A 25,305-nucleotide genomic window follows, 5' to 3' on the forward strand; every position below is an offset into this window, starting at 1 on the left:
CACGTGCTTCAGAGTTCAGACTTCACTCTTTGCGCGGTTGCGCACTTGCCCGTTCAGATGAGAATAGTAACAACAATTAGTACTATTGAAGTATTGTACTAAACCTAGAGTAAGCTACCGAGCATATACGGCCTAACTGATTGCAGTTGCTGATTGTTAATACTCAATTTTAAATTTAAATTCTGTCTTTTATCCAGTTCGACATTAAACTTGGTATTTTTTTTATATTACAATAATATAGGTAAGTTAGTTATACATTTATGCTTTAAATAATTTACAAAAATATTGATTATTGCTGTGTTCAAAACTATCTAACTGCGATCAATCTATTGAGATCTGATTATACCTACAGCTTAAGATAATCTATTGTTTTTCTCAGAGATCAATTTCGAATAAGTTATGATAATATTTTTTAAGTTCTTAAACTTGAATTATTATTATTTTTATTTCAAGGCCAATACTATTTCATAACAATTTATCATCTATTATTTTTAATAAATGTGAAACTGAATATAATATCAATTATTATTATATTATTCTAATGCTAAACATTTAGAATTAGGAGTTTTAACTGTATTTAAATTTTGCTTTGTACCTCATAAGCAGGGTTTGGAAGTTGTAGCAAATGCTTTTTTTTAAGTAAGTCTTAGACTATCCAAAGTAAGATACTAATTTGATCCACTTCCCCGATGCATACAACATTTTATTTTTATAATTTTTTACCTATTTACAATTTTTAGTGATATTTTGCTTATTTCAAATTTTACGTGCTTTTTTTGTTAAGAGTTTTTGGAAAAGCTCGTTTATTGAAATTAAATGTTTTTTGTTTTCTTTTTTATTTATTTCTTTGTTTATTGTTTTTTGTTTTAACTTTTCATATTAACCTAATAAAAAAATCTCTTTGTATGGAAATTTTACTACCCTACAATTTTTTTGGTCTAAAATAATAACACTAGTGACATCCCTCCTTTGTGTACATATCACATTTAGTTATAAATTATAATACATACTAATTTCACAAATAATACAAATATAAACTAACTTGTTACATGTTAGTACTATTTAGCATATTTTGACATTTTTAAGTAAAGAGATACATTTTAGTACCATCATTTCCAATTTCTGCTCATAAGTCTTATATTTTTATGATGTGAATAATGTACCCAAAAACATTGTTATATAAAAATAAAGTCACTGTTGTTATTATTACTAACTTTTGTGTTTGAAATTATAATTTATAATATTTATTTCAGAAATTATTGGATTAAATTCTTCTTAAATGTATCGTCCAAACAATCAAACAACTTTCACACCAAATGGAGCCTATCAACAATCACAGTCATATCAAACTCCTAGACCTTTTCAACAGCAACAATTTGGTCCACGATTTCAATCACCTTCCCAACAGTTTACACCACCAGGATCATTTTATCAACCTTCCCGACAACATCATAACCACTCAATACATGCGTACCAAGTTCCTGATACTGCAATACCTCCACCTTTTTATCAACCTGTTAACCCTAATTTTGAACAAACAAAACCATCATATCAACCTTCTCTCCAAAATAAACATATAGAAACATCGCCAAATCCTAAATATCCACCTCCATCTGCTAGTCCTTGTTTCAACCAACTGTCAGTACCTCCCTATAGAACATCTGGACAAATATATGTACCTCCTAATCAAAATTATAGACAACCTCCCCCTATTCAAAATTATAACAATTGTCCTCCAATTCAAAACTACAACCACCCACCTCCTATTCAAAACTTCAACCATCCTGTTGCACCCCCATTTCAGTTGGCCAATCAAAGTTGCAATCAACCAATGAGCTCTCCATACCATTCTCCCAGTCCTGGTTTTAGTCCAACACAAAATAATATATATCAACCTCAAGCCCTAAGTCCTGAATCATTGAAACAACCATACAAATTAACAGCAGATCAATGTTATCCACAACAGCAGTCTTCATATAATTTACCTATACATGAATTTAATCAAAGGCCTTCTTTTAGACCTTTAGGACAACAAAGATTTCCTTTTAACAAACAAAATCCAAGATATCAGCAATCACAAAATGGTAATAGATTTCAATTTCAACCAAGACAGCAATATCAAAATTATCGCACTAGAGAAGGGTCTCCTAGTAAAGGAAATTTTGTATCTAAAAAAGATAAAAATCAAGTAGCATGTGAATTAGGCGATTGTGATTTTGTGGGACATGCTAAAGCAGTTAAAGAACATCAAAATTTGCATCATCGATTAGGACTGCATAAGAAAGTGTTATATAGTAATAACTCGGACGCTGTTCAAAAATGGATTGAGGAAAGAAAAAAGTGAGTATTGCAGTTTAGGTATATTATACTTATTACTTGTGCCAGGCAAAAACATTACCGTGACTCAACCAAAACTCATCCGAATCCTTCATTCCCCACTCAACGTCGACAGTTTGTTAATTTCAGGGTATATTCGGCAATATTTGATGCCATGATTTATATAATAATTATATAATTGTTGAGTTTTAATGGTACATACTGAAACCTTAAGTATAAAAAAAAAAATTATGTAATACAATTATACAACCTATACCTTTGCTGATAAAGTGGGGAAAATTGGGTCTCGGACCTGTCGCTGCTGTCCGTCTGCATGATGCAAACCGGTAATGTTCATTCCTGGCACAGAGTATAGAAAAACATTCCAGTTATCAAATTTGTAACAATTAGTATACAATTTTCAGAAAATGGCCAACTAAAGAAACCATTCAAATAAAAGTAGATGTAGAGGATGAAAAAAATAAAAGAGGGGAACGTATAGCAGATGAAGATTTCCAGAGGTTTAATAAAAATAATAAATCTAAGAATTCTGGTAACTGATAAATTATCTATTATGATGAAGTAGTAAACATTTGTAATTTTTATAATATATAATAATCTAGTGTCCTTGTGTTTAGGAAATAAACGTCTTAATAACAGAAAAAGACAAAGATTTAATGGTGAATTTATACAACCTATTGAAGAACCAATGAACGGAAACTTGAAACGCTTTGCTGGGATAATTGGTAATTGGTTTTATATTACATTTACAGTATAATTATAGAACTTGAATTTAAAGACTAGATGCATTACTTTTTTTTCACACTTATTGAGTTTATTAAAATAATGGCCCTATTCACCACAAGCAATCCCCTAAATTAAATTAATTTTAATTTTAAGTGATAAAATATTGTTTTTCCAATATTATTTTACTGTATCTGAATATTGATTGTCAAAGTTACAATTAATATTATACTATATACAATTTTCTTAAATTGTATCTATTCTTTTAATTAAAATCACTTAGTACCTAACATTTTGTTTTAGATCTGAGCAAAGCAATGTATTTATTTTACAACGATGTGTTTTTTTTGTCTGTCACCACCATTTATGCCAACAAAAATGCTTCAATTGTTTACTTCAGCATCTTATATAGGCATGGTTTATTTTTCTTAATTATTTGACGTATTCAATTTTGATTACTATGAATGTACGGCAAGGTTTCTCATAAATATTTCATGCTTTAACCAGCATAATTTTCAAATTCAATGTTTTCGGCAAAAATGAAATCAACTGTTCGTGTTACTAATAAAAAAATTAACTTCTTGTATTGCAATATAATTATTAAATATATATTTTGTATTATAGGCTGACAGGCTATCTTTGTTCAGAATCGTTTATTGTGTATAATGATAATAAAATATTTAAATATCATTGAATTACATTTTAACACATCCATTATAGCGATGTACAGGTCACATAATGTTCAGCCAATCTGTACCTATCTGCACACTTTCTTTTAGTTTGCTTTAAAATCATACAATTTTTTTTTTGTATTCTTAAACATAAATATTAAATAACATAGTGGTTTAATAATACGTTATAATTTCAAAGTGTTTGATTTATGGTATTGAATATTATTAAAATGTAATAATTAATCACGTACAGGATAATTTTCAAAAAATTGTGTTTAAACTCTTTTATAAATTAAATGTTTAATGGTTACTCTCTAATGATTTTAGATGGTTCTGAGCATGATTTTTACATTAAACTGTTGTATGTAATTAATTGTATTTATGTAGTGATTTATCACTTCCAATGTGTGCAATGAGCAATATATTTATTAATTAAATGTTATAATTTAAATTGTTTATTTTAATTGCATGCAGATATTAAAGACGATCAATTAGAAGAAACCAATAAGCCAGTTGTTTTAAAACTATTAGAGGAATATGATCAATCTAGTGATAATCAAAGCGACAACGAACCACCTGAAGAAATGCCTATAGTCAGAAAATCAGGATCACCAGATAATAAAAATGTATCAATAAAAAATGAGAAACCATGTTCTACTCCAGTAAAAGAAGTTGTAATAACAAAGAAAAGTGAAGAATCAATTTCTACTTTACTAATAAATAACAAAGTTGATTCCACTACATTAATTGATGACTGTGAAGCAGTAAGTACAGATGTAAACATTGATGTATGTTCTAAAATAGACGAAAAGTGTGTAAAAACCACTAATGATCGTGGTCAAAAGCGTAAGAACACTTCCAAAAAGGAATCGAAACCATTCAAAAAAATACCACCAATGAGGACACCACGAACTGAAGTTGTTGAAAGAAAGGGTGCTCTGTTGGAAGCTGTAAGTAGATTTTTAAGCTTATCTCATGTATAATGTATTACAAAAAATATTTAACTGATTTTAGTTGATGGGAGATTTAATGCGCAGTGAACGAAACACTATAACTCAGTGTATTTGTTACATCAGAAGCAACATGAATCGTTTCTGTAAAATTCAAGTCGCTTAAGTATTGTGATTATTCGTTTTTCTATTGGACCAACATACTAGAATAAAATAATTGTGTTTTATTATTTTAATTTACAATTATTATGAATTAATTTGTATTTGACCATAGAGATTTGTTATAATTAAAACTACACTGGTAATTACTCTATACATAATAATAATATATTATATATATATACATTAAAACATAATTGACAAACATCAAAATGTGCATGCTAAATAAATCACGAAGAAATGTTATGGTCGAGCAGTATTTAATATCAAAAAAAAACATTGCAAATAGGTACTATAATGTAATATATTAACTATTGGGACTCGGAACACTAAAACTTAGTTTGATCTTGAAATGTATAAATTGTTAAATTTACTTCTAAGTGATGAAATTTAATACAATGAAGAATAAAATTTGAATTATAATTACATAACAATTAAATAAAACGATTAATTATAAGATAACATGTGTATAAATAAAAAGGATTTCCCTACGTATAAACATGCAAGTTTTGATGTTTCCTGGTTGAGATAGTTAGGACTAGAAATGGTGAATAAAATTAATAGTTTTATCATTTTGAAAAGTCAACTTCTATACTTGAATAATGGGTCGACATATGGATGGTTAGATTGTCTCTTCTAGAAAATAGTTTCTTACACACCTTGCATTGAAACGGTTTCTCCCCAGTGTGGATTCGTATATGACAATCAAGTCCAGATCGCTGTGAAAACCTTTTTTGACACACATGACAAATGAATGGTTTTTCTCCAGTGTGTGTTCTCATATGTCTTATTAAATATTGTTTCATAGAGAACTGTTTTTCGCAATAATCACAAACAAATTGTTTTTCTCCAGTGTGAATCCTAATATGATTACTAAGTATATCTTTACGGCGAAATGATTCATTACAAAGCTCACAATTAAACGGTTTCTCGCCTGTGTGAGTCCTAATATGTGATATAAGGTGATGTTTTAGTGAAAATAATTTTAGACATATTTCACATTTAAAAGGTTTTTCACCAGTATGTATTCTATAATGAGTATCAAAATGGTATTTACGGGTAAAAGATTTCTCACAAATTTTACATTTATACTTGTCCATTTTGTGATTTGTTATATGGGCATCAAAACGATACTTATAGAAAAATGATTTTTTACAAATTGTACATGTATAAGGTTGTTTTGTAGTATGACTTCTAATGTGAGAATCGAGGTTTTGTTTATTAGAAAACAATTGCTGACACATGTGACATTTATACGGTTTTTCTTTAAACTCTACACTACAGAATGTTTCCAGACATTTGACATCAGATTGAAATTCTTTAGTGTTATTCAACATTTCATTATATGGTTGATATGATAACATGTTTGATACTGACATTAGAATCTTTGGCTCGTTGTCACTATTTTCTATGTTGTTTTCATATTTTATGTCAATGATGTCTGTTGTTTCAATAAGTTTATCATTGTCATACATTTCTAAGCCAAAGCTATTATTAATATTAGTATTTATGTTGTTTATCATATCTGATTGAGGCTCGATCTGTTGACACAAATGACAGAAATATTGTTTCTCTCCTGTGTATGTTTTCATAGAGAATTGTTTATGACATTTTACACATGTAAAAAGCTGTTCGCCTATGTGAGTTCGAACATGCTTGCTCAGTATATCTTTACGGGTAAATGATTCATTACACATGTCACAAGTGTAAGGCTTTTCACCTGTATGAGTTCTGATGTGAGACAAAAGATGATGTTTCATTGAAAACAATTTCTTACATAGGTCGCATTTATAAGGTTTTTCACCTGTATGTGTTCTATTATGGATGCTAATATGGTATTTGCGTGTGAAAGATTTATCACAAATTTTACACTTATACTTTTGTTTGTCAACACTGTGACTTTGTATGTGAGCATCATATCGGTATTTGTAGTGAAATAGTTTTTGACAAACAGTACATGTATAGGACTGTTTTATAGGTAGTTGAATTTCGAGGTGAGTATCAAGATTTAGTTTATTTAAGGACATTTGTTGACTTTTTTTACATTTAGGTTTAAGTCTTTTTGATTTATCATTACAAACATCATAATCATCCTTTTCCAATTTGTTGTGAATCTCTGTTGGAATATATTTTTGATCAATATACGAATCTGATAGAATCACTTGATTGTTGGTACTATTTAATTTAATATTTGTTTCGTTAAAAAATAAACCATCAACAATAATGTTTGATCTGAGCTCAATTTGTTGAATGCCGCAAGTGTCCATTTTTGACATTTCTGCACAGGCAAGCATTTTTCTCTTCTAGAAATACCAACTGAAAATAAATTTTTTTTTATTAACATTTATTAAAATATTTTAAAATGACAGGCAATAATAAAATATGCATGTTGGATAATAGCATATATTTGATAATTTTTTGGTGAATGGTTTAATCAGAAAGGTACCTATAAAAAGAACCATTCAAAAAGCACGGACTAGATTGACTTACTGTTATAAGGATCAATGAATTTAAACAGGTGACACAAAAGAGTTATGCATTTATATACATTATACATAGACAATTTAGATGACATCCGTAATTTACATTAATCATATCATCAAATGGTTCAAAATTAATGGCATGGATGTAAATCCAACCAAATCAAAAAAGATGACATTTAAAAAAAAAGACATACATAATATAAAATAAATTGATTTCAATTAAAATGTGAACTATACACCAATTATGGACACACACAAAAAATTCATTCGCCCAAAAATGATGTGAAAAAAATACTGCACCAATACGTTTGCACCATAGCATTTATATAGTCCACTATCCTGATGGCGGATAATTTTACATAGATTTAGATCAACAAACTTTTAGACATTTAATTAAAGATCTTGGATATATTGTTAAAAAAACCTAAACAAATGTCAGGATTTGTAAAAGATATACTAATGAATCAAACTTAACACCTAAAATATGCTAGAATATTATAGAAACCAGTATTAAATGTAAACATTCTAAAGATTGAAAAAGTGAGAAATCAATTTTGTAAATTCATAAGCTATTAGCAATTAATGCAGATAAAAATACAAGGAATACCACCTTAATATCATTTAATCTTTTCTAAAGAAAGACACAAAGAAAGAAAAAGCAAACATTACAGTTTGTTCTATAAATACAAGTGTGAGGCAACTACTACAAGATGAAGTATGTAAAACATAAACCTCAATTTTAAAAACATAGGGTTGAATGGTCTAATGAAACCATTTGTTTCTAAAAATCACACTGAGATCAATGACATTTATAATTATTTATTTAATTGTTAATTGGTCCATTTTCAATCATGATGTGTACCATCAAAGCGATTTTTTTCCAACCATAAATTAACCAAATCAATGAAATACAGTGGGATTTGTATGACATTAATGTTATTACTTGATTTTGATTTCATATTTTTGAGTGTAGGTACAGAATACAAATAAATAATAATGGTGTGGAAGTAGGTGGTAGCCACTCAAGAAATTTAAAACAATCAAACCAAAGACGGGCAAAATAGGCAGCAATGTTTTGAAAAGTTGTGAGAAAATGGAATCAGTCATGTAGACTTCAAGTCGGTTCAAAATAGTTGCATGAGCAATATGATTTGTAATAAATAAACAAACACTCAAACACAATATGTCATACACACACACACTGTACATGACACATCAGGTACTTACTCTCAAGTCTCGGCTTAACGTGATTAGATTATCTACAGATGTGGGTGTTATTTCTAAGTACGGCACGTAGGGAAAACGAAATGAATAATCAACGACCCGAGTATAGAACAAATTGGATTTTTTTCGAAAAATCATTTACATTTTTAGAAATAAAACAAACGTAGTCATAACCCATTCGTCCAGGTAAAAACAAAATGACTTACGTTCCGGTTTTCACTTTTCAACAACGGAACTACGGAAAATGTTTATTATGTAGACAGGTAGGCTACCATTGATGGTTATAATAATAATAATAATTGATGGTACGGCGGTAATCGTGGGTGCGCTGATTCGTGGTTTTACACTGGAAAGGTGGTGGGGATGCCACTCGTGCTGCTGTGGCCCTGTGGTGCCGTGGCTTCAGAACTCGCAACTTCACAAGTCTCAACTTCATTAAAACTTATCAATCCGTTGTAAACATTGTTATCATCTATCTGACATTTTTGTCCAATCACAGATAAAGTCGCGTTACAACGCCATCTAGATTTCATATCCATTATTGGTTCGTCGGCTCGTTTTTCTCATAGAGTGTAGTAGTATATATAGTCCATAATATTTCCCTCATCTCAATATCTCATAATCAAAATTTGTTTTTAGTAGTAAAGACATGAAGTATGTAATTTTTTTATTTTATTTTAAATTCTTATATACTTTTAAAAATAATATATGTGCGACTGTGTCTATATAAGTATACTTTTGAAAATATATTTGAGTGTTTCATCAACAATACTTTTATGGCTTGGATAAGTAACTAAAAGAAGGTTCAAAAACGCTTTTGTTGTCGGTCCGCTTTCCTGGTTGGAATGCCCGTCCTGCTGGATGGCTTACAAGTTAAAATATGAAAGTGAAATTAGTTGCCCGAAAATGAACATGATTTCCTGGACGCTGATACCGAAAATCGATTTCATGGTGTGGTGCACGACGCACGTTGAGAACGTCGTTGGTAGTACGGATTGATGGAAACATGGCGTGAAGTACAAAATTCAGTACCAGGAGCACATACTCGCTACTCGCACATTGGGTTCCACAGGGTACAGTGCAATAAATAGAATAAAATGCAGCCTGCAGGTTTAGTGCGAAAAAATACATTTTATTTTATCCATAATTATTTTGATTAATAGTAAATAGTAAATAATAACTAAAATAAAAATAACGGAATGGTGACCATCGGTGATCGGTATAACGGATAAGTACTTATTTTTAATGAGTAAACATTAACATCAAAAAGAGCGGGTAAGTGGGTAATGCTCTACTGTACAATTGGTTACAACTTTACGAGTGGATCACTCTAATGTAGGCATGGTGTTAAATTTGAATTCAAAGATATATCATTGTATACGCAAAATGATTTTGAGCGGAGACGGTTTGTCGCCCCAGGATATTTTATATTTTATTTTAATTGTTATTATTACTATTTAGTATTTACTACTGTAGCCGGTAAGTTTAATTAATATTATTTGCATATTATCATATTTACATAATATAATAATATAGGTACTTTAGAAGTTTTAAGTACCCACGAATAACATTTTTTAATTACTACAAAATAACTTAAACCGTTATTCTTGGTTATTTATTATGTAATTTAGTCCAGATTCGAACATAAAATTACTATAAAAAAAAACTGCTTATATATTTTTTGATTCCAGAATAACCTACTTGGGTGGAAACTTGTTGTAAATGTTCAACCCTTAGCTTTAAAAGTTGAATATTTTATAAATTTTTAACTATAAAATAATTTTAAAAAATCGTGCATATGAATTATTAATGTTATCAACTGCTGTTGTAACTATTTATCGGGAACTCTGTACTTCAACAGTATGTAACATAACGCATACATTTTTAATATGCAAAAAATAGATTATGTTTTCATAAAGAAGTGGTCATGAAAGTGGTACATAAACATTTTTAAACTGTTAAACTGTGTTAGTGGTATGTGGATATAAAAGGCTGAGAACCTCTGCTCTTCTACTCCAGTACCAAACATACCTAATAATATAATATGTTAGAATTCAGTGCCGTAGCTTGGAGAGGTTAGGGTTTAAGCCCCACCCCCCCCCCCAAAAAAAAAGAAACATGGCTACGGCACATTAGTTAGATAATTAAAATATTAGCATATAATGTGTATAGTTAATCGTCAACACATATTTACTTATTAATCTATCGTAAAAATCTCAAATATTTAAATGCCCATGGCCAGTAGTCAGTAGTTAAAGAATATTTTTATAAAACTAAATTGAATTTATGTATAGGTATTTACTTTAAATTGGTAATATTATTATACATAGGTGAAGGTACCGTCTTTGTAATTTAATAATTGAGTAGGGAAGGTTTAGTTTTAATAACCATTTGATATTTTACTACTTGTAAATTCAACGTTTATAAATACTTAATAAGTTTCGACATTTCGACTCGTGCAATAATTTAATTAGCATCATAAGCTACATACAGAGTGGTCCTTATTTTAACATGTTTTTTACATCGTAGAAATCCTCTATCATTATTATTAAATTGATCAGAAAAATTATTTTTGTGTAAAATTAAAATACGTATTTTATAATTCTCTTAATTTTGGTTCACACGTCTTGTTAATTTGTTGTTTCTTGTGGGTTGTGGACTGTGGTGCATCGTGAATTTTTTTGTTGTCGCCACTCTTAAATTAGATTTGACGTTGTGTCGAAAGATGACGGTTAATAATATTGGATTAGATAAAATCTTTCTGATCATATTACAAAGCTAATTTTAGAAGTTAATATTTTTCAATTAAATTTAAAAAAACCTGAGTTTTGTCCTAAAAATTTAACAAATGTATAATGCTCTAGATAAAAATCAAAAATAAATTCTGTAAAATCAGAAATTCTCTAAAAATACAAGCTTCTTATTCTGATTAAAAAATAGTATATGAAACGTATTTGTATAATATGTTATACAACGAGCATCGCGTAGGAATACAATTCAAAAAGCATCAGTCCCAGCCCTATAGCTATACATACATATTTAAAGGTAGACGAGCGGAGCAGTGGACCAACATTTTGCGGTGAAGTGGCGTGTGTGTGTACTGTGTACAGTGGACTAGTCATACTACTCCTAGTTCCTACCACTCTGTAATTTGTTCATGTAAACTTTAAATACTTATAAGTTATAAGTAACTCATACACTACTTGTTCAAAATTTGATTTTCATTCTCCGAAGTACTCTCAAAAATGTTTTTCTCTGATAAAAGGAATTAAAAATGCATGTTGTCATTAAAAAAAGTAAAAAGTAAAAACTATTTTTAATCTTAGAAAAATGTTTTTTTAACGATTTGAAGTTATGTGGAAAAAAAATGTTTTCGAAAACGTTAATAATTGTGTCTTACATTACATAGATGATAGATCACCCCAAATTATAAATAAATATTACACATCTTCAAATAAAATATTGGGAAAAATGTATTTAGATTCTTCCCGAAGACAAGAAACGGTAAAAGTGTTCATTGGAACCATGTTCACTGTTCAATGAATCACCACCTAATACCTATGCAGTAATGTTATTTTTTTTCTTATAATTCCACTGCGTTAGTTTGATTATCATTTTTTATTGTTATACCATAAAAGAAATACTGAATACCTGGAATATTTTTGTTCATTAACTGTGGAAACAGCTTTTATTACCTACACAGCTATACTAGTTATAGATACTTATAAATCAAATGGCCAAAATATGTTTCCGTGTTTCGTCTATAATATCTAATGAGTAGGTAGTAGGTAGTAGGTATGAGGTATCTATAAAGTGAAACCTATATAAATATTAAACATACTCGCCTCCTACTACTATAATATGTTCTCTGGTGTACCTCAAGGTGGTCACTTATTCCTAAAAACTTTAAAAAAATAAAAGCACATATGTAAAATAAACGTTTAGAGTTTAAATTTTAACGAATTTGATATTTAAATAAAACATAACAATTATTTTAGTAAATATAATTCTGAAATATTACTAGGGGGGCTTGAAACGTTCAAGTAAGTACTTATATGGCTATATTTTTAAATATAATTTTCAAAATGTTTAGATTAATTTAACTGCCTATTTGCACCGCTATTCAATTGTTCTATAAGACTGTATGGCAAGTAAATATTGACTTAAAAATAATACATCAAACAATAAATAAATACTACTATAGAAAAAATATTTGAGTTAAAAACATGTTTTTTATTATTTAGATTTGTAATAATGTATAATGGGTGTCATTTGATGATATCAACTTCTTTTTTCTTGTAAATCGTGAGATTTATCAGTGGTATCATTTTTATTGGGGGGGAGGCATTTGCCCTTGTCTGACTGTAATCGTTCAGTTATTGGGCTGGTTGTTGATGACATAATAAATCATATTTTATTTGATTTTGAGGAAATATATTTGTGTGTAATGTGTAAACACTAGAAATTATTCTCACGATAATACCTAATATTTATAGTTTTATAATTATTATGTACGAGAATATTATGATATAAAAATTTTAAAAACAAAACTATCACACTTAAATTTATCCATGATTTTGAAAAAACCTGTATTATTAAAGGTACCTATGAACATTTTTACGATTTTTCAACTACGTTTTAACAGTCGAGTTTTATATGGTAATTTAATTAGTTCGATTCCTCTAAAAAATATGAAATGACGCCACTGAAGTAGGTACCATAATTATTTAGATCCTCTATTTATTTTTTGCTACAAAATGATGCTATTTTTGATTTAGACACGTATAAAGTTAGGTACTATTATGTAAGATTAGAATTGTACCGAGATAAAAATGTAAATGTAAATTAGCTGGGGCGTTATTTTTTTTAGTTCAGTTATATGGGAAGGTCAAAACTTTTGCCTCCTCTTATTAAAAACTTGAAATACGCCACCAAAGATGGCTATGAAAATAATTATGTATCTAACAATGTATAGTTACTAAGCAGTGCTTCTTTTCAGGTTATTTTTATAATTTTACATTTTCCAGTAGATTTGTTGTTCTGTACAATGATATTAGTTGGATGCCCACGCGCATACTATGATAAATACAGTGAATGATATACCTTTTGCGTATAGTTACATAATATGTGTATCAAAACTTATGATATAGGTACCAATTAATTTTCATCCATTTAGATCGACCGGTTAATTGATTGACTAAATTTAGAGTGGAATCATTTTGTCGAATCATTTTAGGTGTTTGATACTCTTTTGTTATATGAACTTGGCTATTTAAAAACTTTTCCACATCCCAAATCATGTCAGTGATTATAATATACAATAAGTAGCTTTTTATATTTTATTATTTTAAATAAGTGACAGGGTTGAGCTGTTGAGGGCTAGAAATTAGAATACTATAAAATCGCAACTCTTTGTTTTAAAAATTGCTTGTAGTTACAAATATTTTGGCACACTGCCACAATGGTACACTTCTTTTTTTTTTTTAATACAAAATATAATTTGAATGGCAACATATATGTAAATATAAATTTAGTACAGATTATGTATTATATATTATGTACATTTGTACATTTGTACTGCCTATTACAGTGGAAAAATTAAAATCTGAAGTTAAATCATTATGTGACAGTGCAAGGTGTAGTCTGGTACTCTGGTGTAGAACAACTTTGGACTATTTCACTTTTTAAATCAAAACAGCCTATTAATCGAAACAGGTTTTATTAAATTCATCAAAAATATTTATAATATATAATGTATAAATATAAACATTTTGTATTTATATGTATATAACTTATTAGTTTTTGGTTAACGATTTAGACTGTTTGTATATATGTAGTATATACATCAAGCCAAACCGTAAATGATCAATTTATATAAAGATCACTATCAATAGCGTGCTGGCCCGCTGGCAGTGCCATTATTTCATGTTATACTTGATGGCGACTGGCTCTTTTACAATTAAATGTTTGTTCCTCTCGTCGTTTTTGTTTTTTACAATATATGTATGCTTTTTCAATTAACGTCTCACAAAATATTTGTTTGGCAGTTTATTGTTATTTGGTATTTCTCGTCCATAATCACCGTATAGTAACTAAATTAAATATAAATATTTATAAAATAAGAAATTTGTCTACCCAAACCATAAACTAACCATAACCATAACTACAGCAGCAGTGTATTGAGCAATATACAATGACAATATTGAGCAATACTAAAAAGTAAAAACTGAGTAAGAGCCAATGCATTTTTAGAACAATAACTTTCCTCTAAGAAAAAACTCTCAAGCTTCGTGAAATAGTCAGATTTCGTAATTATGATAATTTTTTTAATTTGAAAAATGAATACATTATACTATTTTTAGTTCTTAAAAATTAAGATATATATCTGTTTTACCAGACTTGCAATTTGTTTCTAAGTATGTATATAAGCATGCTAAAAACGCTGGTGAAGTCAGAATTTGGCGCTCGGAATTAGTTTTGAAGTTATAGCTGTTTGAAGTCCTATACCCAACTAAGGTGGTTTTACACAACAAGTTGAGGGATGTTTTCGATTTGAATTTCCCGTATAATGATAACATAAAGTTATCATTATCATTATTATTATTATAGGTTATATATATTATATATATATATGCTTTTATATATTATAAATCTTGTATCAATGATAATGTATCTTGTACATAGTCACACGTCTCGTGCTCTTTAATAATGTATTAATTAATTATATATTATGACAGAAATGTTTGTTTTTAATATAATTTATTATTTAACTGTGTAAAAAAAAATAAAAACGCATACACAATATAACAGAGCGAGTAATCACGCTATGTGTATATGAAATGTCAAGTAGCTATAACTTCAAAACTAAGTGTCCAAGCGCCAAATTCTAAATTCATATACCCTAATAAGCTACATACGATGAAACAAACAAAAATTGTAAAAGAGGTTGTCCGGTAAAGTAAAAAAGTTCCAATATTTATTTTTGTTGCACTATTTAAAGTTAATTTAAAAATCAGAGTCCAATGCGATATAAATAATGTTTTCCTCAATTGTCCGCTATGCCACGAAACTATTATAAATAGTTATAATTGTTGTTCTTTAATAAAATGACTATACAACAATGTAGATAGGTGATTACTGTACTACTGTTGTACACTTAAAATAAATTTGTTTCATGTGTTAGTCCCTTCAAAATGTATACATATCAATTCTATTAAGGCACTTTTATATTATAGTTCTATCCTCCTGACAGTATATAGATGTCACTTGAAAATTGAAATTGACATTATGTGTAACTCGTTTCTCCCTATCTATATATAGCATATTTTCACCTACATCTCTAATCTAATGTTTTGTAATCAAATGACAAATTCACTTAATGAGGTCAATGAGGATATCCATTTAAATGAACTATCTCTATTCTCAAACCCCTGGCTATATTTCAATATTTTTTTAAATTTATATAATATTATATTATAAAATCAAATCACAGAATTCAATAGTTGTATACTACACAGTACACTGTACACGTAATTTAGTATAGAAATATGTGCCTCAAATAGACATCTTAGGGAAAGAAGATGCATTATTAAAAAAATGTTATCCCATTCTCTTGCCACGTATAAAAGTGTCCATTATTACAAATTACAGAACATTAAGTAGGTATAATTATTATGGCAAAAAAATATTTATCTTACTCTTAAAACTTTTTTCAATATCTATTATTATAAAAATAATTAATTTCTATAATTATAAATATTGTAATTGCTAACTATGTTAACGAATTGCTTGAGCAGATGTTTAGAATATTGACTAATGCATATAATTTCCTTTATAATTGATTAATTATTGTCTAACTATTTATATTGTAGTTGAAATAACCGGATGTCCATACTATATATTACTAATGACTAATGAGTAATGGACATTGTCTGAGATAATAATATAATATAAATAATAAATACTATTTATTATTAGTTATTATCAAATTTATCGAGAATACACTCAGAGGACGCTACCCATGCAATTGCTGTTTTCGTCTTACACACGTTTACGGCTTAGATAATTTTCGTTTACTATTTTCATAGTGTGCTGTTAGTTTTGCTTTTAGGTAAAAACATTATTTGTGCAGCTTAAGCGTCAGCGAATTTTTGATATTCTCATAATCAAGCGAGTTATGAGCATTTTTAATTTGTGATATTCACATACTCATATCTTGCTTGAAAATGAAAATATCAAAAATTCGCTGACATTTAAGCATAGAATGTTCTTACCTAAAAGTTTGATGATGGGTTAGTTCACTCTAATATAAAAACTAACAAGTAACAGCGCACTATATTGAAACTAGTGAACGAAAATTTGCTTTGTCATAAGTTGGTAAGACGGAGACAACAAACGCGTGGGTTGCATCCTCTTAATGCATTATGTGTAGGTCTTAGACAAATTAAAAATTACACTTTGTTTAACTATACTTATTTTTAATTTTTAAATCGTTTGATTTCTACAATACTTGAAGAAAGAAAATCACATAATATTTATAGATGTGTTTACAAAATAAAATTCATGAGTATGTATATATAACTACAAGAGTATGTTGACAGTGAAATTTAGTTTACTGGCTATTGTAGTTGCATTATTCCAGATCTCAGCTCCTGATCAGTATCAGGTTTTCAGGTATATCATTATTGCTAATAATCAAAGCTATAAAAGCGAAATAATAAAACAAACAAGAGTTTCCTTATAGCGTGTCTCGAGAAGATGTTCATATTTAATGTCCCAAGAGCGTTTCGAATGAGGTATTACCTAAGTGAGTGAAAAAATCTAAGCAAAAATAAAGTCATATTTGACTGAATGCGTCCGAATTCAATAGCAGTGGTCTCAAACATATGGTCCTCGAACCCTTTCAGTGTGACCCACAATAAATATTTATTTCTTCAAGAATGTGAAGTTTTTTTTAAATTAGAAAGAAATAATTACCATAAAAAAAAAATATGTTCATTTTTGTAATACCTAGATACAGTAATTAAATACAGTTATATTATCATAATTATAAATTATAATTAATAAAAGAAATACATTTTGACATTTTACTTTCATTTATTTTGTTCATTTTGGATTTTAGATGAGTAAAATAAAAGGTGTTTTTCCCTCGAATCTTAGGCATATAAATATATGGCCCATCGGTAATTTGAGTTTAAGACCATTGATTTAGAATTACTCAAGGTGCACTCCAAAGAAGCGAACTAGCTTTACACACCAAAAATATTCGGTTATTAATTATTATTATTTTTTTTTTGTTCATACCTATTTTTACAAATTTAGGCTTAATAGTCGATTGTTGGACCTACTCTTATTGGGTAATAAGAATTTTGTAAAAAAAACTCATGGGACTTTTTTGTTCGTATATTTTTTCAAAAACTAATATCCTTTATTAAAGTTTTAAATTTTCATCGATCCCATGAAGATTATTTGTAAAATTATTATTCTTCACTCTACCCGGCTGCCCATTATAGCTAGTATGACCGCTATATTAGTATAGAATAGCCACTGATCATATATTTATACATCAGTATTCATTATGGTCAGTTCTCTCGTGGACACCCGTTGCTTAACAGTTAACACTATGGCTGACGGCTGTCATTATTTGCAGAGCTCTATGTCTATTCCGGTGTCGTTAATTTTGATGAAATTAATGTGATATAATAATATATTCCATACTGATCTTCGTGTATGATTAATATAACGACATTGTGTTCACTAAGCAAAGCTATAGGCTTTTCGAACTCGTCAAAGGAAAGTGAGTTACATTATTTGTTGTTATAAAATTATTATTATTTACTATACTATTTTAAATTCTGAACGGAGCGATGAATGTATTGATTTTAAATGATATTTTTTTTGTGTCTTATCACTTTTTGTAATGGTAAAAATGCTTCAATTTTCTTTAACAGCATATTATCTGGTATAAATCTATTTAGTTGATACTTTGGGAGTGTCAAAAGTAAAAAATTCCTATTGGTTTTCAAAAGCATCTAAAAATTATAAAAAACTGATATTTTGCAGATTTGTTCTCGTATTACAGCTCTATGACAAATAATCGTAGATTCATGAAATTTTCTTTGAATATTTATGTAATATTAGCTATTTCTATGCACCATAAAATGTTCGAAAAAATTTGACTCATTTTGAGTTCTACAGAGACATTTGAAATTGTTTAATTTTAATTTTATAAATATCCATAAAATTGTATTTGTTGGGTCAAAATACTTGAAAATATAATACAAGGTTCAGTATAAGTTGTTTTAATAGCCGTTAATAAATATCAAAGATCCATAGGCACAATTTTTTTTTTATAAGTATTTAAAGTTCAAATTTTGACAACATTTATCCAAATCTCGAATAATTTTCAAATAATTTTATAGTTAAAAAATTATAAAATATACAACTTTTTGGCTAAAATTTAAAATTCAAAACATCTAAAAAATGTATAAACACATTTTTTAAATTTGGACGAAATAACTTATTAAAACCAAGAATAACAATTTTAGTTATTTTATCGTTATTTAAAATTATTATTTGTAGGTACTTGAGACTTATAGAGTACATTATCATATTATACAGTTTAGTTGTGTATATACAAAGATATATTTTCGAATACAATTTTTTCGGCATAAATTAATTTAACCTAATGTAGTATACTAATGCCTACAGTATACATCTACAAAATAAACATTTTAACGATTTTTATATTTAAGATACATAATTTATAAGTACATATATATGACACACCTGAGGCAAAAGCTTGCAGACTGTAGAGCAGGGATGTCCAACCCACGGCCCGCGTTGGATTTTTATGCGGCCCTCACTTCAATTTAAAAATCATGAATTAATTGTATATAATACATTAATATAACGAGAACAAATTTATTTTAAGAATATAATACATCAAATAAACTGTAAGGGCCGATCGCACGTCCGTGTTTTTACCGTTGCCTAAGGATTGCCACAACTTAATCGATCCAGATATTGATTCTATACTTTCACAGAAAAAGCAATTTAAAATTTCACATTAAATAAAACTAATGACTTTTTTAAACTAAAACTTTTTTTTTTATTATAAATAAATATATTTGTCTGTGTACTTATAATGAAATATTAATACTTGTAAAAATATTTCTGTTTATTATTTGCTATTGTAAAATTTAAAAAAAAATGTATTGCTGTATTATAGAATATAATTTAATCATTAAATTTGAATGTACAATTATTAAAAAAAGTATGTGGCCCACAACAACTTCTACCTATATGATGTGGCCCAGTCTTCACAAAAGGTTAGACACCCCTGCTGTACAGGTATTATCTGTTTCACATCTTTCCCTAACATATAATTAATAATTAAATAATTTGTGATATCAAATTATGAAAGTTTGGGTTTAATAAGAAAATAAGTAAAAAACAGGAAATAATACAATATTATACATGCATAATGCATACTTATTTAATTACAGAGTATTGGAGATGGATAAAATCAGGGTTGGATTTTCAATGGCGAACCCTGAGGGGAGGGGGGCACTCACATTGACTTTTCTAAACAGATTTATTTAATATTTTTTTTTATATGTTATACTTAATAATTTAAAACCATGATGCCCAAATCGTGTTAGAGACTGTATAATATAGTTTTATAGCCCGCAGATATTATACGTGATGCACTGATGCAGATAATATACGTTTCACGGACGACGGTTAGGTATAACTAGGGCTAAGATTTCTATGCATTATCATATATTTTTCCTCGATTTTGTCCACGATTTTGCTCCATAACTAAATTTAGTAAAACCGTTTTTGTTTTGCATATTTTTGCATGTTTTAATCAAAATTCATATATTCTTAACAAATTGTATTTATCTAATGAAAATCTATAATTATAGTTTTATTTGTCGTAAATAGGTATACCATTTGTAAACTGGCATAGTCGGTTTTATCGGTTCATCGATTTTATCTTAATTCTTAATAGGATTGTGGTCACTTACTTGACTGAGAAGTATAAAATTTTAAATCTTGAGTGAGATATTTAGCGTAACATTTATGTAAACAATTTTGAAAAATGCATGAAGGCCAAAGTGAAGGTGTGAAACTATGATAATTTGTTGAGGAATTTTCAAAACTTAAGGTAAAAACTTAATTATAGCGGAAAGGAGCGATGAATGTATTGATATATTGATATTTTTTTTTGTGTCTGTCATCACCTTTTGGAGCAGTAAAAAAACTTTGATTTTCTATTTCAGAATATTTTCCGGTAGGAAAGTGAATCTAGTTGGAACTTTTGGTAAAAGATCTCCATTAGTTTTCAAAACTGTCTAGAAAATCAAAAACACCAGCAAAATCTATTTTTTTAGTGTAGGTAATTCTAGAAATAATAACTGTAGATACATCCAATTTTCACAGAGATTTTATACTATCATTTTTTATACATGGTACAATTTTCAAAATATTTTGACTCTTTAGTAGAATTGAAAAAAAAAGTTAAGTGTAAAATGTAAATCCACAATATTCTTTTATGAGCATCCTAAAAAAAAAAAATGTTGGTAAAATTCGTCAAAATTAAGAACATTTGTGAATACTGGATTATTTTGAATTGAAAATGTATAAAAAACTTTCTATTATTATCTAAGATTTGAAAATGTAATACAAGATTTCACAAGACTTTTCACAATACAGTTGACACAAATACAGAATAATGATATTTTAAAATATAATATTTTCGATAAAAATCAATTCAATCTACTGTATTACTGAATACTTAAAGTAAAATAAATTACTTTAATAGCAATAATAATATCGTAAAATATACTTAGTAATATGGGCTGACATACCGTATACTCTCAGAATCGTTTTTATTATATAATTATACAATGATCCATTTGACAACTTATGTAGAGGTACAGCAGAGCGGTACCCACTTGCCGAGATACACTCGATACTTATTATCCAGCAGAGCGACTTCGAACATGGGTTTTTTATCAAAATAGAAAATGTGTAATGTGTAGCATGTTACTAATAAGCCATACGATATAAACAAGTATAATAGGATGGAGAATAATTGATACGATTATATAGTAGTATGATGAGGGAGCTGTCTAGTGACAGGACACACAAGAAGCACACTTCCAGGTATTTTTAACCGACGGTGAAGATAGAGATTTTCTTGAATGTACATAAAAGCGCTGTGTACTAATTGAGTCCCTATACCTGAACGGGAAAAAATTAATATACTTTGAGTCCCGGGTACAAACGAGACATATACTAATTGAGTCCGGGGTTAGGAAACTAATTGTATACGAATTGAGTCCGAGGATTATTTTGAGTAAAATATAAAATAACCATCCAGGGTCCAGACACAGTGAAAATTATGCGGTGCCTCGGATATACCTATATATACATATTATATTATTGAAACTTTGTCCAAAAGTAAACAAAATACCAATGGTATGTAGTTATTATTTTTCATTCCGTGGATAGTAAACAGTTGAGTAAACTGTATTGGGCAGCTTTTAAAAGTCCCGTCAATATATATTGTATCAAACGAAAAAATATATATTGGTTATATATTAATTAAAATATTAATATAATAATTATTTTATATTATAATATTTTAACGGGACTCAGTATTATACCTACAATAATTTCACTGGACTCAATTGGTTTATACCCTAAAACAACCCGGGACTCAATTCGTCATAAAAGGTTACTGGGACTCAGTTCGTATGCAGCCCATAAAAGTACTTAAACATTTTTTATAGTTTTATGGAGAAAAACCAATTTTGAAATTAATATTTAAATCAAAATCACGTATGATTACAAATTGTAGTTTTAAATTTAAAATCAATGAATAATTGTATTAGCTTTAATAGTTTTATGAGCGTCTTTTAAGTGTTTAGTCCATATTCCACATAGTATAGCAATACGGCAAGTATTAGGAAATTGATAGTTAAAAATATTTTGTATTTTAAAGACTTTATATTATAATACTATTAAAATATTATAACAAATATGTCTGATATGCCATGATTGAATTTCTTAATTGAAATTTATTTTTCGGTGAATCGATTAGGTATTAGTATTTTGAGTGCAATAAACAATAATTGATTTTAATTTAAATTAAATAAAACATCTCTCCCAAAATCAAAACCGTTTCATTGTGTTAAGAATATATATATATGTTTTTAAAATTAAAACAACGAACTACATTATTTTATTTTCAGAAACTGGCACTTACGAAATATAGCGATGCATGGATTTATCTATTAGGTATATATTTATAATTATGAGTAGGTGTATTATGGTTTATTGCTAAATTAAAAATAATAAGAACTTCAAATTTACTTTAAAGAGTTACAATCGTTAGAACTTGGAATGCCGGCATTTTTTAGTATACACTAATACGCTATAATATGTCTTAGCTGCAGTTGTAGATCAGAAAAATGCATTTATATAAATATGCTATTTTTTATTTGAAAAAACTTGACAGTTTTCAATTTTCCCACTAGTTAGGATTTTAATAGTGAGTAATTTAACTAATGGTATAGCGTTACCTAAAATACTGAAAAAAAGCAACAAAGACTGCAATCAGCATGCAGTTAATAATATATTCTTACTGGTTAGCTATAATCGTTGACAAACAAAAATTAATGATTCTTAATTGATTTAATAAAAAGGCCTACTATTGTGTAGGTAGTAGGTACGATGCATACCGGCGGTCTCTACATTTTTGTTAACACGATGTGCTCGATGTTGCGTAATTTTATAAATTGTACCATAGTTGTAAACAACACAATTAAATAATAGTACCTATGTATAGGAAAACAAATAGTCCAGAAAACTTCCATGAAATGCACAACAACCGATTGTATGATGTTCTCGATTCTCCCACAATTTTCCAACAGCGAAGATATTTTATGTAGTGATATCAATATAATAAACGAAATCCAAGTTGAAAAGATGACAAAAATGTGTTCGATCTCAAGAAGTAATAATAAAAATAGATGCACGATGTACATATATTAAAGTATTAAAACTTTAACTAAAATTGTGTAATAAATGCAAAAATGTAAAATTCGGAATAATATTTTTATGTACTTACTAATACGTATCTTAGGTATATCGTGTATATAAGCCATATAGATACGATACAAGGAAATTGTTTATTTTAAATTATTTATGAATTTATGATGAGTTCAGCTAACTATATTACAAACGAAATTTAACTATTTTTCATTCTTTCGTTTAATTATTTTTTTTAAATAACTATTTCAATGATGATGTGTAATTATAGTATTATGAGACTGTTCATTGACTAAAATAATAATAAATTCATTTTTATCATTTCAACATAGTACATTTTTTTGAAGCTGATAAAAGAACAATTAATTTAATGATTATTTTGAAAATGATATAGGTAATTATAAATTTGATAACGTTGGATCATTCTTAGACCTTTGTACTTAATCTTGTCGTATTTGAAGGATTCCATTGTTATTCGATAAATAAATGCCTAGTCGTATATTCTTATTCTCAAAAGAAGTAAATCGTAATTAATAAGTAACTCATAACCTATTTTTCGTGGTTTGTGTACGACATTAATAATGTTTATTATTAATAATAACATCATTCATTAAAAAAAAATTAATATTCTTTATTAATTATTGTTGTTTTATATATATCTACACTATTATTGATTGAGTTTAGAAAATGTATTCCATTATGGTGATAGGTGAATGAATACATGTGCCGAGACGTGAGTGTATAATAAATTATATACGTTAATTCAGCATTATCCATATCAACTACCAAGTATGGTAACGAAATGCTCCTCATGTTTGTGCTTTAATTATATTATATTATTAATACGCGTAAGCATAATGTTTAAAATTGCTAATTAAAATAGATAACATATTATTACAATTATATAAATAATTATATTATAATATCATATTGGTTAATTAAACAAGATCGGTTTTACGACGTAATTATAAATCATTGTAATAATTATTTACTGATGCAGCGAACTCTTTATGTTAATTGTACATATTAATTGATATTAAAAAATTTACCTTCTTTCATCATACATATATTATTATATTCTAGGTTACTTTAAGAGGACTCAATATCCATCACATGTGTTGTCTCTGTCTTATTTTAATACACAAACATAAACCATGACAAATTTTGTGTTCACTTGAATACAATTTACGATTTGAAATGACCTATGATAAAATTTAAAAGTAGGATTATTATAATATAGATTCCAGGGTATCTTATTACATTTTTTAGGATTTTATTGATATTCTGAGTTTCCTTAGGTCAATGGTTCCCAACCTTTTTATTCTACGCCGCCTTGCAAATTTTCAAAATTCTCAAGTCACTCCCCCTGCTTAAATTAGAGTCTTGACGACCTTTTTTTATTTTACGGTCGATAAGTGACCGTTCAAAAATTGATTTATTGTTTTCAATTTTACTGATTATAAAATGGCATTATTAGTTGAACAACAAAAATCTATTTTTAATCCCCCATTCAGTATATATAGTATATACTATCTAAATTCCCACTGGTTGGGATTCTCTGCCTTAGATAATTTTTTTATCTTTAGATTTTATTCCCACATCTGACTCAGTCAGATATCTTGGACTTAACTTGGATAAGCGCCTCACTTGGAATAGCCATATCCGTATAAAAAGACTTGCCTTAAACGCCCGTCT

The 25,305-nt window shown here is 28.1% G+C and overlaps 3 protein-coding genes across 4 annotated transcripts; 2 read left to right on the forward strand and 1 right to left on the reverse strand.

Annotated features, from left to right (window-relative positions):
• Positions 1–4,954, forward strand: LOC111031026 (nuclear fragile X mental retardation-interacting protein 1-like). Its single transcript, XM_022310810.1, has 6 exons — positions 1–241; positions 1,254–2,340; positions 2,742–2,869; positions 2,955–3,062; positions 4,206–4,681; positions 4,746–4,954. Exons 2-6 carry the CDS (start codon positions 1,280–1,282, stop codon positions 4,845–4,847), a joined length of 1,875 nt encoding a protein of 624 aa, XP_022166502.1. The 5' UTR covers positions 1–241; positions 1,254–1,279; the 3' UTR covers positions 4,848–4,954.
• Positions 4,955–4,986: 32 nt separating this feature from the next.
• On the reverse strand, positions 4,987–8,963 carry LOC111031028 (zinc finger protein 569-like). Of its 2 annotated transcripts, none has more exons than XM_022310812.1 (2): positions 8,754–8,963; positions 4,987–7,156 (listed from the first exon to the last, which is right to left on the reverse strand). In XM_022310812.1, exon 2 carries the CDS (start codon positions 7,132–7,134, stop codon positions 5,410–5,412), a length of 1,725 nt encoding a protein of 574 aa, XP_022166504.1. In that variant the 5' UTR covers positions 7,135–7,156; positions 8,754–8,963; the 3' UTR covers positions 4,987–5,409. The 2 variants fall into 2 exon arrangements, with proteins under 2 accessions (XP_022166504.1, XP_022166503.1); XM_022310811.1 differs by having other exon boundaries at positions 8,551–8,962.
• Positions 8,964–9,204: 241 nt separating this feature from the next.
• On the forward strand, positions 9,205–23,858 carry LOC111031015. The gene is made up of 3 exons (XM_022310792.1): positions 9,205–9,620; positions 22,812–22,857; positions 23,408–23,858. Exons 1-3 carry the CDS (start codon positions 9,546–9,548, stop codon positions 23,611–23,613), a joined length of 327 nt encoding a protein of 108 aa, XP_022166484.1. The 5' UTR covers positions 9,205–9,545; the 3' UTR covers positions 23,614–23,858.
• Positions 23,859–25,305: the final 1,447 nt, after the last annotated feature.

Source organism: Myzus persicae, unplaced genomic scaffold (assembly GCF_001856785.1).
Source record: "Myzus persicae strain clone G006 unplaced genomic scaffold, MPER_G0061.0, whole genome shotgun sequence".
Classification (NCBI taxonomy): Eukaryota; Metazoa; Arthropoda; class Insecta; order Hemiptera; family Aphididae; genus Myzus; species Myzus persicae.

Coding starts and splice junctions, on each gene's coding strand:
- LOC111031028 (XM_022310812.1), bottom strand. CDS start 7,134: ATGCTTGCCTGTGCAGAAATGTCAAAAATGGACACTTGCGGCATTCAA.
- LOC111031015 (XM_022310792.1), top strand. CDS start 9,546: ATGGAAACATGGCGTGAAGTACAAAATTCAGTACCAGGAGCACATACT. Junction 9,621..22,811: donor CGCACATTGGGTTCCACAGG/GTACAGTGCAAT, acceptor TTTTATTTTCAG/AAACTGGCACTTACGAAATA. Junction 22,858..23,407: donor TGCATGGATTTATCTATTAG/GTATATATTTAT, acceptor ACCTATGTATAG/GAAAACAAATAGTCCAGAAA.
- LOC111031026 (XM_022310810.1), top strand. CDS start 1,280: ATGTATCGTCCAAACAATCAAACAACTTTCACACCAAATGGAGCCTAT. Junction 2,341..2,741: donor TGGATTGAGGAAAGAAAAAA/GTGAGTATTGCA, acceptor TACAATTTTCAG/AAAATGGCCAACTAAAGAAA. Junction 3,063..4,205: donor ACGCTTTGCTGGGATAATTG/GTAATTGGTTTT, acceptor AATTGCATGCAG/ATATTAAAGACGATCAATTA.